The sequence below is a fragment of the Corythoichthys intestinalis genome, chromosome 19 (assembly GCF_030265065.1).
Source record: "Corythoichthys intestinalis isolate RoL2023-P3 chromosome 19, ASM3026506v1, whole genome shotgun sequence".
NCBI classification, from domain to species: domain Eukaryota; kingdom Metazoa; phylum Chordata; class Actinopteri; order Syngnathiformes; family Syngnathidae; genus Corythoichthys; species Corythoichthys intestinalis.
In genome coordinates, this window is record NC_080413.1 from 10,698,559 (window position 1) to 10,717,466 (window position 18,908).

Consider the following 18,908-nt stretch of genomic DNA (forward strand, 5'->3'; position numbering starts at 1 on the left):
CTTCAGCTCAATTGTTCCATCTTGACATTTTCTGGTCACTTGAAAGGAACTCTAGTGTGACACCTCTGCCAACACGGTACATTTGATACAATTTAAATGGTATCATGCAAACGCTGGAACTGACAATTAAATACGATCAGACTTCTTCAAAAGTTGGTTTCAGTCAACTTGCAAGTGTTTTCTGCTTCCGTCTGATTGAATTCAATTTAATCTGTAACTCAGCAGTTAAATGTCCTTTTAAAAGCTCTTTGTTAGTTAAAAAAAAAAAAAAATCTACCGTAAACTACTAAAGTCGTCATTAACAGAATTCTAACATATTTTTACTGTCTGTTCTTCTAGGACTCTACCACAGTGAGCCCCGTGACCGTAACCGTTGACCCTAAAGGCTACTTCCTGTACTGGACCGACCAGAACAAGGTGATACTCTAGTGCTTATTTCATGGTTTATAAAGTGTACACTTGTGAGATGTAACGTATTTTTTGGATTACAAGTCGCACCTGAGTATAAGTCGCACCAGCGATAAAATGCCCAACGAAGAGAAAAAAAACATATACAGTATAAGTCGCACCGGAGTATAAGTCGCATTTTTGGGGGACATTTACTTGATAAAATCCAACACATAGAACAAGATCTGTCATCCTCAAAGGCAATTTAATATTAAAATACAAGGGCTGTCAAAATTATCGCGTTAACGGGCGTTAATTTTTTAAATTAATCACGTTAAAATATTTGACGCAATTAACGCACATGCCCCGCTCAAACAGATTAAAATAACAGCAGTGTAATGTCCGCTTGTTACTTGTTTTTTGGTGTTTGGTGCCCTCTGCTGGCGCATGGGTCCAAATGATTTTATGGGTTTAAGCACAATGACTGAGCATGGTGTAATTATTGACATCAACAATGGCGAGCTACTAGTTTATTTTTTGATTGAAAAGTTTACAAATTTTAATAAAACGAAAACATTAAGAGGGGTTTTAATATAAAATTTCCATAACTTGTACTAACATTTACCTTTTAAGAACTAGTCTTTCTATCCATGGATCGCTTTAAGAGAATGTTAATAATGTTAATGCCATCTTGATTTATTGTTATAATAAACAAATACAGTACTTATGTACCGTATGTTGAATGTATATATCCGTCTTGTCTTATCTTTCCATTCCAACAATAATTTACAGAAAAATATGGCATATTTTATAGATGGTTTGAATTGTGATTAATTACGATTAATTAATTTTTAAGCTGTAATTAACTCGATTCAAAATTTTAATCGTTTGACAGCCCTAAAAAATACAATAGAGAACAACATGCTGAATAAGTGTACAGTGAATGAACAACGAAATGCGAATATACTATCCTCACCAGGACGCTACAGCTCGGTCCTGGCTATACAGCGAGCTAAACTCCCAAATGACGATGCTTGACGTCCAAATAATTTGCGGAATCAATTTCGTCCTCAATACCAAACGGGTTCGCATCAACGTAAATAAATGATAATTAGGTGCTGTTACAGCAATGGCACAAACGGTTAGCATGCGTTCGCTAGCATTAGCACATCCTTCAAACAACCGCACAACTGGCTGTAAGTGTCCGATCGCGGGTGGAAAACACACAACAACAACAGAAAAGATACACACAGGCATTGCCTCTGTCGAGATATTTTACAAGCATAAACAATGAACGTAAGTTCGCAGCAGTATTTCTCTCTCGCTAACTCGCCCACTCACTCAAGCTGCGTAGCTGTCAGTCTGCTTCTGGCGTGTGAGCGGTCTTCTTCATGTAAACAAGTGCGAGTGCGCCCTCACGTGGGCGTGAATGCGCCACAAACTAAAAGCATGCATTTCAAAATAAAAAAGTCAATAATACAATTGAACATACATTGCCAAAGGCAGAACGCGAACGTGGACATAGCTATTAAGTTATTCAGATAACTATAGCATAAAGAACATGCTAACAAGTTTACCAAACCATCAGTGTCACTCCAAAACACCAAAATAACATGTGAAATGATATCATAATGTGTTAATAATTTCACATATAAGTCGCTCCTGAGTATAAGTCGCACCCCCAGCCAAACTATGAAAACTGCGACTTATAGTCCGAAAAATATGGTATTTGTTATTGAGCAATTTGAGTGTTTGTCCCACTAGCACTTGTAGTGCAAGTAGTTACATTGCTGTGAAAGTTCGGCAGTTAAAAGCATTAACTCCTGATTCCTTATGATAGAATAGGGCTAACTGTACAATATATCATAGCTGTGACATTCTCTTATATTGAAATCAAATGCGTATTTGATTCAGGCACTTAACCCGACACCCGTGAGATCCGAGACACGTTGTTCATTGTTTCTCTTAACATTTCCTAACCCACTCTGTATTGGTAGCGCAGTCTTGTCTACTCACGTTGGATGGACTCACTGCAAAATGCAGTTTCTATTCGCGTGTGTGCCACACTACTAAAGAGCTTCAATTGATTTTATGTTGGCCCGCATGAGGGCATCTCGAGATGTGTGCGGGACTGCTGACTTGACTTAACCTCCCCTGAGCGCTAATTAGCATTAACGCCCTGCGCGAAGGTATTCAAGGATGAGTAACTTTGGATGTACACTGTGAAAAGGGAAGAATAACCTTCCTCCAACACCACCTGATGGCCTTTACACTCTGTTTACAGATAACACATGCGCTAAAGGTCATTTGCACTGTACACATGATGGTGTACATCCACAAAAAGATCCGTTTGGTGCACTGCTTAAGGGCCCATCAACTGTGCTAAAGACCAGGGGATTTGTTTAGAAACTGGACCAAAGTGCATTTTATTGCACTGTAAGTGTCCGAAAAAGACTTTCTCGTGGCTTGTGATTTGCTGACATGCCCTAAATCTGTTGGATTACGTCTGTTTCAAACCCGATATTAAAAATATTGGTGTCTCTGGGCAAGGCGTTGATAAATGAACTAGTGCTGCAACGATTAATCAATTAAGACGAGTAATTTGATTACAAAAAACTTTGAATCAAATTTTACTGCTTCGAGTATTCGTTCAATTAGGGTAGTGTTGTAAAACTCATTTAAAATGGCTGAATCCAGTTGCTCCCTGTTAAGACCAACAGAAGGTAAGTTTTTGTTTGGACTGATATGCTTTTTTTTCATTCGTAATTTAGTTTATGGGTATGTTTGGCCATTTTTTTGTGGGAATATGTGCTTGAACGATTTGTTAAGGGCATTGTTAAAAAAAAAAAAAGTTAACATTTTATAGCATTTAAGCTAGTGGACTTTTGCTATACAAGTTAGCCAGCTGTTCTTTTATTGTACTTTTTTTGTATACCGTTTGTAGCTAAGCTCAGGTATTTTAATTTATTTTTTAAATGAAAGTGCAATTCTGCATAGTTTGAGGAAACACTGAGGATTTTTTTTTTGTATTTGCATGTAATGCTCTTTTGAAAGTGCAATTTTAGCAAGCCTAAATCTCTTAAAATTTATTCCAATCCGATTACTCAATTATTCAAACTGACAAATTGATAGCTTAATCGTGTACTAAAATAATCGATAGCTGCAGCCCTAAAATGATCTAATGTACGAATCTAGATATTTCTTAAAAGGGCGTTTGCATAGGGATGGTAGGGACAAAAAACTACCAAGTTTTCAGAGTGCTCAAATTGTCCCCACCAACTTTTAAGCAATCTTAATTGCATTATATAATGACTTCAGTTATATAGGTAATTCATAATGTCTTTCCATATGTTGTATGGACAGAATTGACCTTACCATTATTTAAGTGAATTATTTTCATTATGTTTAGACTTACATTTACCCCTTTTTCTTGCTGAATATGCCGGTTCATTTCCAACCCCCTTCAAACGCATGTTTAATTGGCGGATTACTAGAACCCCCCCTTACCCCGCCTCCCAACACAAACACACACACACACAACCTCGACAAAAACACATGCTGCCTCCTCCGCCCCCTTCAAAAAGGAGTGAGATTTAAAGTTTTTTTCGGCCAGCAGCAGCCACTGTAAGTATTGTAAAAAGACGCCAATGTTGTGGAGATGGGGGAAACACCACTAATTTTACAACTGAAAGTCCGATCTGCATCACACTTAGCATAACATTAAACTGTGTGAAGTTGTTAACCTGCAAAACTAATGTGGTCAGGCTAGCCTCCACATGGAACAACGAAGTCAAGCTAGCGGTCCCTCATTCAGATCATCGTTTGCATTATGTGCATTACGATAACGCAATGCGGGGGCTTCAGAGTGCAAGTCCCTCTATTGGAAAAAAAAAACAAAAACAAAAAAAAACTGGGAGCTATCCAACAATGGGTCCACTTCAGGGAGACACCGACATGAATAAACATGAACTGACATGGAAAAAAAAAAAAACTCTGTAAAATGAAATGAGAAATGAGAATTTCATGAGTACTTTGGTCGTATGCCTCAGATGTAGATCGGTCTTTGAATATCTCGAATTCAGATTCTTTAGTAGTTTTTGAAAACAAAGGTTTCAATTGAAAGCTGTAGCACCTGAAACAATACACAGGAAAGTTAGTATAAGTCAAAACAGATTTATTTTTACATTGATCATTTAGCCTATCAATTAATTAGGTTCATAATAGCGAGAAATGTAGTCCTGACCCCTGTTCAATAATGTGTTTGGTCTAATTAATGTCTCGTCCCAAGCAAAATGTGTACATGCAGGTTATGCTGCTATATCGTCCCTACCATTGTTGAGACCAAACCTACGCCCTTGTCTGAAGGCCAGATTACAGCCATATTTCAGGTCAGCTAATGGCATTTACAATGGGGAAAATAAGTATTTAGTCAACCACCAATTGTGCAAGTTCTCCTACTTGAAAAGATTAGAGAGGCCTGTAATTGTTAACATGGGTAAACGTCAACCATGAGAGACAGAATGTGCGAAAAAAAAAACTGAACATCACATTGTTTGATTTTTTTAAAAGAATTTATTTCAAAATTCAAATGGAAAATAAGTATTTGGTCACCTACAAAGAAGCAAGATTTCTGGCTGTCAAAGAGGTCTAACTTCTTCTAACGAGACTCCCACAGAAGAAACAACAATTTTTTTTCAAAACCTAATCTTTGAAAAGCGACAACAACTACTGAGCGAGAACCAAGGGTTGAAGAGTTGGACCATGAAACGCCGGAGAGCACCGCCAAAATTGTGAGCGGAGTTTCAGTTTGTCCCACTAAAGACGCTAATTGTACAACTGAGCCACAACCGGACGTAGCATATTCAATGGATGACAAGCATAGCTGTCCTAAGCAGCCTGATTAAGACTTGCTCTAAAAAATGATAGGAAACCAAAAAAAAAAAAAAAAAAAAAAAAAAGCTCATTTTCACTGTATGATTATTAATATTCCTGGCTGGAATTTTCAGTCAAAAAGGATGCCATCTCCTGTTTTGCCTGCCGCCAGCATAGACTTCATAATGATATTGATGGGACACATTCCCGAGACACTGCGCCACGACTTCAAATTGGGGGCTGTCCCACACCCTGCAAAGTCGAAGTCGGCTGCAGTTATTCTCAAACATATGCAGCGATCCAACGCCGGATTTAGGTTGAAAAAGTACGAAAGCATACAAACAGGAAGGATTATCTCAGGAGTGATTTGTTCGAGGAGTCAAGGTAATTGATATATTTTTCGTACCATGCATGCATTTTGAAACGTTGTGAAAAAAAATCAATGGGAGAAATTAACTGCTACGGCATTGGCGTCATAATTCGCAATATTTACGTAAAATAAATGCTGACTTTGCGTTTTTTTGCTTTTAACCAAGAACCGAGACTGTTTTATGTTCATACTGTGGGGCAAATAAGTATTTAATCAACCACCAATTGTGCAAGTTCTCCTACTTGAAAAGATTAGAGAGGCCTGTAATTGTCAACATGGATAAACCTCAACCATGAGAGACAGAATGTGGGGGGAAAAAACAGAAAATCACATTGTTTGATTTTTAAATAATTTATTTCCAAATTAGAGTGGAAAATAGGTATTTGGCCACCTACCAACAAACAAGATTTCTGGCTGTCAAAGAAGTCTAACTTCTTCTAACGAGGTCTAACGAGGCTCCACTCGTTACATGTATTAATGGCTCCTTTTTTAACTCATTATCGGTATAAAAGACACCTGTCCACAACCTCAGTCAGTCACACTCCAAACTCCACAATGGCCAAGACCAAAGAGCTGTCGAAGGACACCAGAGACAAAATTGTAGACCTGCACCAGGCTGGGAAGACTGAATCTGCAATAGGTAAAACGCTTGGTGTAAACAAAATCAACTGTAGGAGCAATTATTAGGAAAATAGAAGACGTACAAGACCACTGATAATCTCCCTCGATCTGGGGCTCCATGCAAGATCTCACCCCGTGGCGTCAAAATGATAACAAGAGCGGGGAGCAAAAATCCCAGAACCACACGGGGGGACCTAGTGAATGACCTACAGAGAGCTGGGACCACGGTAACAACAGCTACTATCAGTAACACAATGCCCCGCCAGGGACTCAAATCCTGCACTGCCAGACGCATCCCCCTGCTGAAGAAAGTACACGTCCAGGCCCGTCTGCGGTTCGCTAGAGAGCATTTGGATGATCCAGAAGAGGACTGGAAGAATGTGTTATGGTGAGATGCAACCAAAATAGAACTTTTTGGTAGAAACACAGGTTCTCTTGTTTGGAGGAAAAAGAATAATGAATTGCACCATACCCACTGTGAAGCATAGGGGTGGAAACATCATGCTTTGGGGCTGTTTTTCTGCAAAGGGACCTGGATGACTGATCTGTGTAAAGGAAAGAATGAATGGGACCATGTATCGAGAGATTTGAGTGAAAATCTCCTTCCATCAGCATGACAATGATCCCAAACACCGGGCAACAAAGAAGTGGCTTCGTAAGAAGCATTTCAAGGTCCTGGAGTGGCCTAGCCAGTCTCCAGATCTCAACCCCATAGAAAATCTGTGGAGGGAGTTGAAAGTCCGTGTTGCCCAATGACAGCCCCAAAACATCACTGCTCTAGAGGAGATCCTGTATGGAGGAATGGGCCAAAATACCAGCAACAGTGTGTGAAAAGCTTGTGAAGAGCTACAGAAAACATTTGGCCTCCGTTATTGCCAACAAAGGGTACATAACAAAGTATTGAGATAAACTTTTGGTATTGACCAAATACTTATTTTCCATCATGATTTGCAAATAAAAAATAAAAAAAAACCAAAAAAACGTGTTTTTCTGTTGTTTTTTTTTTTTTTTTCTTCCACATTCTGTCTCTCATGGCTGAGGATTACCCATGTTGACAGTTACAGGCCTCTCTGATATTTTCAAGTGGGAGAACATGCACAACTAGTGGTTGACTAAATACTTATTTGCCCCACTGTATTTGCATTCAGTAAATATGTTGTCACTATTTCTGATTGTGTCATCCCAATCTTTGTGTGCGGTCTCAGGCTTACTTTCTACTGGCTCTGACACTGGTCCTTAAAACTGGAATTACTGGTGACAAGCGTAGCCTCTGCAAAGCTCTATTAGGACATGTAATACTGTGTAGTCGCCGTGTGGTTCCGTGAACGTCAGCTCTTGTTTATAAACCGTCACGTGCTCTCGCAGCACATCTGTTCAGCAGGCCGTCTTAAACAAGGAGCGACGCCGCTTGCGTCCAGTTATGTGCCCGTCACGGGTACTGGTGTGATGGCCTGCAGTGTAAAAGCATTCTTAGGATTCCATCAGGAACAACGACACAACTGGAGTCTGCTTGCCAGTAAACTGCGCTCACTTGAGGGTACTAATATTGTCAGCGCTGTTTACTATAAATCATATGTAACTGTTTCTCGGTGGAATAGTTGGGAGTTAGGTTGTTTCATTTCCAGTGTTGTTAATAACGGCGTTACAATATAACGGCGTTACTAACGGCGTTATTTTTTTCAGTAGTGGGTAATCTAATTAATTACTTTTCTCATCTTGGCAACGCCGTTACCGTTACTAAGAACTGAAAGGCATGCGTTACTATATTGGTCGAAAAGTCTGAGGGAGACGGATTCACCGAGACGACAGAGCAGAGCAGGAGTTGGGAGGAGGCAAGAAAGTTGTGACGCCGAGCAAACGCGATGCTAGGTAGCTCCAATAATACATGTTGTAACCGATAGCCTACAAACTACGCCCGCATGTTATGGTAGATATGGTAGACATGGTAGATATCACATGTACTGTATATAGATATAACTAGATGCAAAATGACAGACATGGCACTAAATGCGTTAGTAGACAGCCCCCATCTTAAAGCAGTAGACTTTTTAGGACGGCTCTGTTGTAGAGAACCTTCCTAGCGAACCTAAGTAACTTTTTATCTAAAATACTTCTAAATCAGCAAAATCTTGACTTGAATCTATCTTTAAATGATAAAACAGTTTTAAAACTTTCATATGTCAAAAGTAGAGAGAAGGGAACTAATGCAATAATGGGAGCAATTTTAACAACTTTTAACAGTTGATTCAGGGTAAAGGGTAAATTAGGGTAAAGAATTGGGCTCGGGCCAATTGTACCAAAAACCTCCACAAAAAACTTCACATAGTGTGGCCAATGTTTTTTTTTTTAATTTTATTTATTATTTTTTTTGAGGGAAAAAAAAAAGTAATTATCACCAATTACTTTGCCAAGTAACTAATTACTCTTACATTCAGGTAATTGAGTTACTAACGCAATTACTTTTTGGGAGAAGTAATTTGTAACTATAATTACTTTTTTTCAGTAAGATTAACAACACTGTTCATTTCACTGTTTCACTCAGCAGAGCCAAGTTTACCTGCTTATACACTGAAAATCTACAAATACTCTTGGAATAAATGGCAGTTTGCATTCAACCTGAGTTTACACTGTATTTCTAAAGAAATGCTTTGCTAACAAATGTGACCTTTCTTTGGATTAGTGTACCTAATGAAGTGTACAGTGAGTGAAAACGTTGCTAACACATATCGGCACCCGCACATTCCGCCACTGTTGGACTGAGAGCAGGTGCTTCTTTAGAGGTTTAAAAATAATTGTCACTGCTGTCATTATTAAGGTGGTTCGAGACTAGAAAGTGGACGGACTGCTTGAAATCAGAAGACCTTATGCTTTAGTTGCCATGCGACCACTCTGAAGCCACCTTTTCAAATGTCACATTCTCTTTTGGTCGCCACTCGTCTCCTGGAGAATACAGCTTGTTCTGGGAGCGATATTATTGGAACACCTTTTTGAGCTTTAATTCCCTCCTGAGCCAGTTAGTGGTTTCCAAGGCTCTTAAGCGAGGTGATTTTCTGTCAGCATTGACAATTCCCCCCCAAATAAGTTCTCATGGGATTGGGTAATGAGTGATGTACACAGGTGACTTGCTCTGTTGCCTGTTGTCCGTCTCTGATCCCTGCAGAAGTCGCTTGTACGTTCCCCTGAGCACAGCAATTTTCCTTGATCACAGAGCTTGTTGCCCTCTTTCTCCGTCAGCACTCTGAGAAGAGTGGCGCAACAGCATAAATCCACAGGCAATCTAAAGGAAACTGAATTGTGACTTCAACAGAGTTATATAGCTTGGCACACTGTGGCTCTTTATCATCGTTTGTACCAGAAAAGGACTCTGAGATAGACTAAAAATAGTGAGCGAAAAGTCAAAGTTCCCACTTTGAGACATACTTCAGTTTTGTTCAGTATTCACATCTTTTGTATTTCCACTCTACATAGACATGAATAGGAACAAAAAAAAAAAGACTTGCATTCCCTGGCTAACTCTGGCATGTCCTCGATCTGCAGCCAGGCCAGTTTTGTTTAGAGATGGCCAAAAGGCATATGTGAAGCATCTGAGATAGAATACTAAATTTTTCAAGCACTGGTTGCAATGTATTCCTGGCGTTCCATTCCTGGTACATTAACCTTAGGCGAAACCTGGGCACCTTTTCTTTCAAGCTCCTGATGAAATGAACACTTACAAAAAAAAAAAAACTATGGCCACATAACACATTTTCCATGGACGGATCTGAAAGGGTAGTTGCAACACAGAGATTGCCTAAAACCCTTGACAGAACATCCTATGTTTTAGGTCTTTGGAGTCTTCATGGTTCCAGGAATGTCCCGAAAGGCCAAATTATACCGGACGCGGTTGCAGTAGGGATCCGCCATTGACTGTATGATCTGCAGTACGTCAAAAAAAGGACAAAATATACCGTTGTGAGCTCTTGTGTGATCGCGTGTGATAATACGGCATTAAAAACGACAAACACACGGTGTCTGTACTCAACAGAGAAGCAGAGAGATTTGGATTTGAGTTGACAAAACATTTTTTCCATCCATCCATCCTACCCAATTACCCACCCACACTTGCTCCGGAGTCGGGACGCGGGGGCAGCAGCTTTAACAGGGAAGCCCAGACTTTCCTCTCCCCAGCCACTTCAACCAGCTCTTCTGGCGGGATCCCAAGGCGTTCCCAGGCCAGCCGAGAGATATAGTCTCTCCATGTCCTGGGTCGTCCCCTGGGCCTCCCGCCGGTGGGAAATGCCCAGAACACCTCTCCAGGGAGGCGTCCAGGAGGCATTCGAACCAGATGCCCAACCAATCTCATTTTTAAATTACATAACTCACCATCCATCCTGGGGTTGGGCGAAACCTTCCTGTGTCAAGCTACTTTCTATTTACTTGCAAATTCAGCCATTAGCTGAGGAGGGGGTTGGGCGAAACTTTCCTGAGTCAGGCTACTTTCAGACACTGTTACTTCTTACTTGACACTAAACTGCTAAACTTCTGAGGATATTTTAATTTAATAATAGTATTTCATTAATTCTAACTTATTGGATGTATTTGTTTGAATACCCTCTACATGTTAAACATTTTTTATATATACATTGATATACATAGATATTTAGAAATACCACAACTAAGCACACCAAGCAACAGTGGTAACAAGAAAACCACCTCACATGAAATTGCTGGAAAAAGATATGCAAGATTAGTATATACCACACTTGGTTCAGAAACAAACTATCATTCAGGTTTCATACAATGGTATAAATATTACATTTAATTTGAAACCAAATCAAATTAAACTGAACTACTGCTCCACATCTATGTGCATGTGTTGTGGACCCTTCCGTTAGTTTTTTGTTTGCTTTGCTTAAATTAAATGATACAAGCTTGATACAGCCAAATAATATTCTAACAGCTGATGACCAGTATTATCTACTCTCAATGTGGACTCCAGGCATGGTTCCATTTTGACGGATGCGTTTCTGGCAAAAATAGAAAATAGCCCAAACCGTCAAAAGATGGTCCGTTGTCAATCCGTAGCGCAGACGCGTTCGGTATGATTTGAACAATATGATAGAATGGAAATGGATTGACTCCGCCGCTATTTCATGGCGGATCCATGCCGCAGATGTGTCCGGTATAATTTGGGCTGGTAGATTGTTTGATACTGAGGCAATGTCTGCAGGTTTGCGGCAATCCTTGTGTAATCCCTGTTGACCATGTAGGCATTGCCTGATCACTGGTAGGCTACCGACTAGTACTGGTGCACGATAATTATTGGTCCGATAATTATCGATCCGATAATAGGAATTATGACGTCATCCCGATAAATCCAATAACATTATTAATAGGACCGATATAATGTATTGTGCAGGTTTTACAGTTTACAGTGACTTTACATACTAGTATAGACCCTACCCACCGACGTCACAAAATCACGTGATCGCTGTATTGTTCCGCCCCCTTGTCCGTCATTTTGTGTCTGTATTATCAATGGTCTCAATTGATCGAGCAATTTATAATGCATTTCATGGAAGACCCGGTGCTTTCGGATGCCGTAAACTCACTTGATGCGTTGCATAAAAGGCGTTATGTGGAAAAGCTTCAGTTTATCCATTCGCCAGATCCATATTTGATGCCTAAATCGATGTTTTTCGACCCGCTGTCTCCGCCGTATTTGCCTGACATCTGCTAGCTACCCTGAACTGTACAACTATCTTGTCCACACAAAATCAGCCTATTCTCACGAAAGTTTGGAAAACTTTAAGAGCTTGGAGGCTTATAAATACTTTGTTGCTGGTTGGGTGAAACAGGTCCTCGTCCACGAAAATTCGGCAGGAATCTATCTTGTGCTTGGAAAGGTGAGTTACGAAATTTTTAATTCAAAATCTTTTGTTCTTGCTAACATCCACTGTCAAGTCTAATGTATTTCATGTCATTTGTCAATGGAGCTAGGGCTTTTAATGTTTATATGGTTTAGCGATAGCACTCTCACTACATACATACGTGTATGTTGTCGGCGATTAGCCTAGCAATGATCTTAATTGTGGTTGTCAGCCCAAAACCCTCTCAATATATATTAAATGCATCTTACCAGATATAAAATGACTACTACATAATCTGTGGTAATCGTTTGGAGCCCAGTTTTCTCGTCGAATTGCAGCAGCCCATCTCACTCTCTCCTCTCCGGGTCTCTCGGAATCCGGTAGAACTTCAAGTCTCTCCGTCTATCTTCTCTGTTATTGCAACCGACCGCCACACACGCCTTCACCATTTTGATTATTAATGTTAACGAGCAGAAAAACACGCCGTAAATAGGAGGAATGTACGTAGCCGTAACAGGTAAAGACGATGTGTTGACGGACAATTGGGCGGCACCAGTCAGGAGGGCGGAGTTGTGACGTCACGTGGGTAGGGTCTATAGGAAAGCAGTTGACCATTTGCGGGGCATTGCTCCCACCTGCAGGTCAGAATAATTTGTTGCATCTATTTTTTGTCACAGTAGTTTTGTTCACATTACAAGCTCATTCACATACACATTGTGGTGTCTAGCGGTCGCATTGACAATCGTGAATGCTTTCTGTTACGTTTCCGCCTCGGAAATATATAAGTATTTTATGTTTACTTTAACATATGGATGTGCACCATATGTTTACTTCTGAGGTGAAGGGTCATATGTACAGAACTTAATAAGTTGTTGTGTTATAGAAGCCAGCCAATGCTTTAGTAGCTCACGCTAGTGTGCTATGCTATACATATAATAGTTGTTTAAAGTGTATTGTGCAGTTTGTTGTATATTGAGTATTGAATATGTGTATTTTTCTGTTGTACTTTCACATTATTAAGGCGAGTGTCTTCCCATAAAAGCAAGAAAAGACCAAGCCTTGTGGTTTATCGAAGTGCATTCATTTTTAGCTGGCTGTCAGGCAGTGCAGAAGTGAACCGCACTGTTTTGTTCATCTCATTATGAAAAATCTGGTGAGATCAAAGGCAAATCTATGTTGAATCCACCACTATTTTTTATTTTATTTTATTTTTTAAACCTCCAGGTGTTCAAAAACTCAGGTTATACATTTTAAAAATATATATATTTATTATCGGTTATCGATATCGGTATCGGCTTTGAGAAGCAGGAAGTTATTGATATCGGTATCGGTTTAAAAAAATGGATATCGTGCACCCCTACTTAGTAGTATGATATCTAAAGGTCAGAGACGTACAGGTCTAGAAACCGAAGCCAGATCTACTTAACCAACCTCATGGTTTTTTTAGATTCAGGGTCAAAGGTTAAGCCTTCATTTTATGCTCTGTTTGTGCGAGTGTGACAAAGCTCTGTACAACTGCAGTTCTATGGTATTTTCATCTGTTGTCAGCTGAGGTTAATCATTCCGACTAGGTCAACATACCTCAGTTAAGGTGCATTCTGAAATTAATGTTCAGACATTAATTTCAGGTTTATGTCTTGCAACCGTGTGGCCAGGCACTTATTGATATTGACCTTATATGTCTGAGGGCTCTAACATTTTATATCGGTTATTTATTGGATGGCCACTTAAGTGTTATGATAGCCAGGCCACTGTTCTGATGAAGGCTTACGCGCTCGAAAGGGAGCTAAACGTTGCGAGTGTAAAATACTGACCTGGCGCATTGTTAAGTAGATGTGTCAAGCGAGTCCCAGGCAGAAAAACATGATCAGACTCTTTGCCAAAAAATCGAGGGGATTAGCAGCTCTTGGCTGACTTCAGAGGGTTTTGTTTGCGCTTGACTCGTTCTTCTTTAAAGCTCTGAATTTCGATTAGGACTTTTTCCTCTTACCGTCTCCCATTAAACAACTATAAATGCTTGAGAGCACAGTCGAACATGAAAAGTAACTCAGGTGAAAAGGAGAAACATGGCTCGGTCATTTCCTCTTACAAATGCGTATTAGCTTTTCATAGAAAGTCAATTTTAAAGACACTTAGTATTGTTTTGCTTTCAGTTTTGGCGCGATAGTTCACAGCCTGTCAAAAGGATGGACGCTGGAAAGGTGGCAAAAGGTGGATTTTGCCCGCATGAATCTCGGATCCATGCGGGCTCCAGTAGGTTTCCTGCAATATTTGTGGCGACTGTGGTGTAATTCAATGGAATATCTGAAAAATCCACCTTTTGCCACCTTTCCAGCGTCCATCCTTTTGACAGGCTGTGATCCTTGGCAAATGCCACATGTTTTTTTGTCTGCACCCTGAGATATAAATAGCTTAGCTGCCTCTTACATTCCTAACCGTAAAAAGGGACAAATTCTGCAGCATCGCATACTTCAATCTCTACCTCAAAGATCCTCAAGGCAAAGACGATCAAGATCCTCCAGGACTGGCCACCCCAGTCACCAGACATGAACCTCATTGAGCATGTCTGGGGTAGGATTAAAGCGAAAGTATGGAAGACGAAACCCAAGAATGTTGATGAACTCTGGGAGGCATGCAAGACTGCTTTCTTTGATGTTCCTGATCACTTCATCAATAAATTGTATGAATCCTTGTCAAAGCCCATGGAAGTCATACAAAATATTAAATTTGGATCTCACAGCACCACTACTTAATTCGCTTATGTTATGCAACATATTTTTTGTATTTGAAGTGCATTTTCTGTTCAATTTTCACACTGCTTTCTGTAGGCGACAAAACTTTTGTCTTGCCAAAATTTGACCTTTATGTTTTTATTAAATGATTTTTTTTTTTCAGTGAAACAAATGTTTTCGTACATTCAACATCATTTGGAAGGGTCTTAGCTTTCATATGAGTCATTTCTGAAACCAATTGAATAGTTAAAAGTCAGGTTATTGGCATTTGTTTCTACAAAATAGATAAGCGACAAGACTTTTGTCAGGGACTGTAGAGGGCTCAGTGTGATCGCCCTGTTTTAAAGTGCTGCGTCTGACTGCCTGGCATTGAATCTGCCAGAGGAGTAAAGAGGGTGATTAAGTGTCTCATTGTCTCTTGGGCGCAGGTATTTATAACGCAGATGCTGGCCCATTTCTGGCCCGCTTATTAAAGTAAAGATGATCTCTGTCGGGTTGATTTGCCCAGTCAAAGCAGGCGATTAATTTACACGACACGGCGCACTGCAGCTGATTTAGAAAAGTTTATCATGCCCGCCCCAAACTTAACGGAAAATATAATTTAAGACTCAAGAATAACGAAGAAAATGAAGTTAGTAGCCGTTTTTGTGCAGGGTCGTGCTATTGACGTTGCAGGAGAAGCCCAGCATTTATTCTCGTGCTTCTTCATTTGGTATTCCACAGAATTACCATTCTTATGACTTAAAATCATTTCACTGATACAGTTAGATTTGTGATATCATGTCAGAGCAACATGTCAGAGAGTCACGTCATAGCCCATAGTACCGCAAAAGACATCAACTCATTTAGCCAAAGTGAGTGCGGTGCAATCAGGGTTGGAGCTGCAGCCAATCCTTTCACCACCCACAAAGTGCCACTTATTACAACTCACCTTAGGTTCAGTCTCGTCCGGCCCTCCTGTGGTGAAAAGAAGCTCTAACGGGGCCATAAGTTCCCGCTGTCAAGAAAATACCATTTAACTCCTCTCAGTGGGCAGCGCTTGCCCGGAATGGGCTTCTCGCTCCAGGAAATCATGGGACACCCAGTGATAGTTTTTCATTATCATTTCCTCTTGCTCCAACAACTTGTCGTTTGTCTTATATTAAGTTGTTTGTCTAATATTATTACCTTGACTGAGCACAAGAGATAGTTACAGTGGGGCAAATAAGTATTTAGTCAACCACTAATTGTGCAAGTTCTCCCACTTGAAAATGTTAGAGAGGCCTGTAATCGTCAACATGGGTAAACCTCAACCATGAGAGACAGAATGTGGGGAAAAAATCCAGAAAATCACATTGTTTGATTTTTGAAGAATTTATTTGCAAATCATGGTGGAAAATAAGTATTTGGTCAATACCAAAAGTTCATCTCAGTACTTTGTTATGTACCCTTTGTTGGCAATAGCGGAGGCCAAACGTTTTCTGTAACTCTTCACAAGCTTTTCACACACTGTTACTGGTATTTTGGCCCGTCCCTCCATGCAGATCTCCTCTAGAGCAGTGATGTTTTGGGGCTGTCGTTGGGCAACACGGACTTTCAACTCCCTACACAGATTTTTTATGGGGTTGAGATCTGGAGACTGGCTAGGCCACTCCAGGACCTTGAAATGCTTCTTACAAAGCCACTCCTTTGTTGCCCTGGCTGTGTGTTTGGGATCATTGTCATGCTGAAAGACCCAGCCACGTCTCATCTTCAATGCCCTTGCTGATGGAAGGAGATTTTCACTTAAAATCTCTCGATACATGGCCCATTCTTTCCTTTACACAGATCAGTCGTCCTGGTCCCTTTGCAGAAAAACAGCCCCAAAGCATGATGTTTCCACCCTAATGCTTCACAGTGCGTATAGTGTTCTTCGGATGCAATTCAGTATTCTTTCTCCTCCAAACACGGGAACCTGTGTTTCTACCAAAAAAGTTCTATTTTAGTTTCATCTGACCATAACACATTCTCCCAGTCCTCTTCTGGATCATCCAAATGCTCTCTAGCGAGCCGCAGACGGGTCTGGACATGTACTTTCTTTCAGCAGGGGGACACGTCTAGCAGTGCAGGATTTGAGTCGCTGGCGGCGCATTGTGTTACTGATAGTAGCCTTTGTTACTGTGGTCCCAGCTCTCTGTAGGTCATTCACTAGGTCCCCCGGTGTGGTTCTGGGATTTTTGTTTACCATTTTTGTTATCATTTTGACGCCACGGGGTGAGATCTTGCATGAAGCCCCAGCTCGAGGGAGATCAGTGGTCTTGTATGTCTTCCATTTTCTAATAATTGCTCCACCAGTTGATTTCTTTACACCAAGCAGTTTACCTATTACAGATTCAGTCTTCCCAGCCTGGTGCAGGTCTACAATTTTGTCTCTGGTGTCCTTCGACAGCTCTTTGGTCTTGGCCAGTTTGGTTTGGAGTGTGACTGACTGAGATTGTGGACAGGTGTCTTTTATACCGATAATGAGTTAAAACAGGTGCCATTAATACAGGTAACGAGTGGAGCCTCATTAGACCTCGTTAGAAGAAGTTAGACCTCTTTGACAGCCAGAAATCTTGCTTGTTTCTAGGTGACCAAATACTTATTTTCCACTCTAATTTGGAAATAAATTCTTTAAAAATCAAACAGTTATTTTCTGTTTTTTTTTTTTTTCCACATTCTCTCATCGTTGAGGTTTACCCATGTTGACAATAACAGGCCTCTCTAATCTTTTCAAGTATGAGAACTTGCACAATTGGTGGTTGACTAAATACTTATTTGCCCTACTGTATTATTTTAAAACATATTAGCTAACTGTAGGTGTGTAACAGTACAGACAAGTCATGATTCGGTAAGTACCTCGGTACAGGAGGGGTCATGGCTTGGTATGGGTTCGGTACAACAGGAAAAACAAAATGTAAGAATTTGTGTTTTCATTGTTTAACATTCTTTAATTGACAGTTCATGTGCAAAAATAGACAACACACCCTTTTTTGTAGGGATCGACTGAAGTAACAGTCAGGTAGCACTTGCCAGCTGGAAACCTTGGAAATTTAAAATAAAAATAAGATATTACCATTTTAATGTTGGATTACACACAGTTAATTGTAAACTAGAGCTGAACGATATTGGGAAAATCTGACGTTGTGATTTTTGGGGGGTTGCAGAATGTATTATGATATTAAAGTGCGTATGACACCAAAAAGCATGTTTATTTCACATTTCACGCGGTGTTTTATTCTCCTGAATGAAATGGACCGCTTGGATGTGTGTGGAAGCAATCTTTTTATGTATTCAATTTTTGAATCCCGCGCCATGAAAGTGAGTTACTTCCGGCTCCAGTCTCGGGTTTAGGACGAATGCGAATGTGACTTCACCGGGATCAGCATCTCACAATACAGCATTGCTTTATAGCAGGTATCACTAAATCCAGACCTCGGTGCCACTTTTCCTGTCGTGTTTTCCACGTCTCTCTCCCCTAACACACCTGAATCAAATGATTATGTCATAAGCAACCTCTCCAGAAGCCTAATAATGATCCTGATTATTTTGATTCAGGTGTGTTGGAGGAGGGAGACATGGAAAACACGACAGGAAAAGTGGCACCGAGGTCCGGATTTAGTGAACCCTGCTTTATAGCATGCATATGGACTTCAGATTCATCTGATTTTGCGGATTAATTCTTTTATTTTTCGCATCACGCCAGCCAAACGGCTGCAGGCTTTTGCGGCTGCACCAGGGAGAGGCGAGTGAGCCTTTTTAGTTTTCAGAAAGTTCCTGTTCACTCAGAGATCGACCAAAACAAATGTGCGACAACTGTGGGACCATTGACTTACGAGGAAGTGAGTAAACATCGTGTTTTATATTATGTTAAATACTGGGATCATGGCACACGTTTCAATACCGAGGTGGCTTGCATTTTGTGGCTGACATGCTCCTTGTCCATTCGGCCGACGACCAGCGGCTTGTCGCACATTTTCTTTGATGGAAAATATTTTTTTATGATTGAAGCAACTTTTGGGGGGGATTGAATGATTTAGACACAAATGCCCTACCCATAATATGGCCCAAACGTAAAAA

General features: G+C 40.4%; 1 protein-coding gene across 3 annotated transcripts in view; it reads left to right on the forward strand.

Moving 5' to 3' along the window:
• plcb1l (phospholipase C beta 1-like) overlaps nucleotides 1-18,908 on the forward strand; it is a 480,463-nt gene that overhangs the window by 239,336 nt on the left and 222,219 nt on the right. For all 3 annotated transcript variants that reach the window (XM_057823348.1, XM_057823349.1, XM_057823350.1), the window contains one exon: nucleotides 340-417. In XM_057823348.1, the coding sequence (XP_057679331.1) occupies nucleotides 340-417 (78 nt within the window). The remainder of the gene's footprint in view (nucleotides 1-339; nucleotides 418-18,908) is intronic.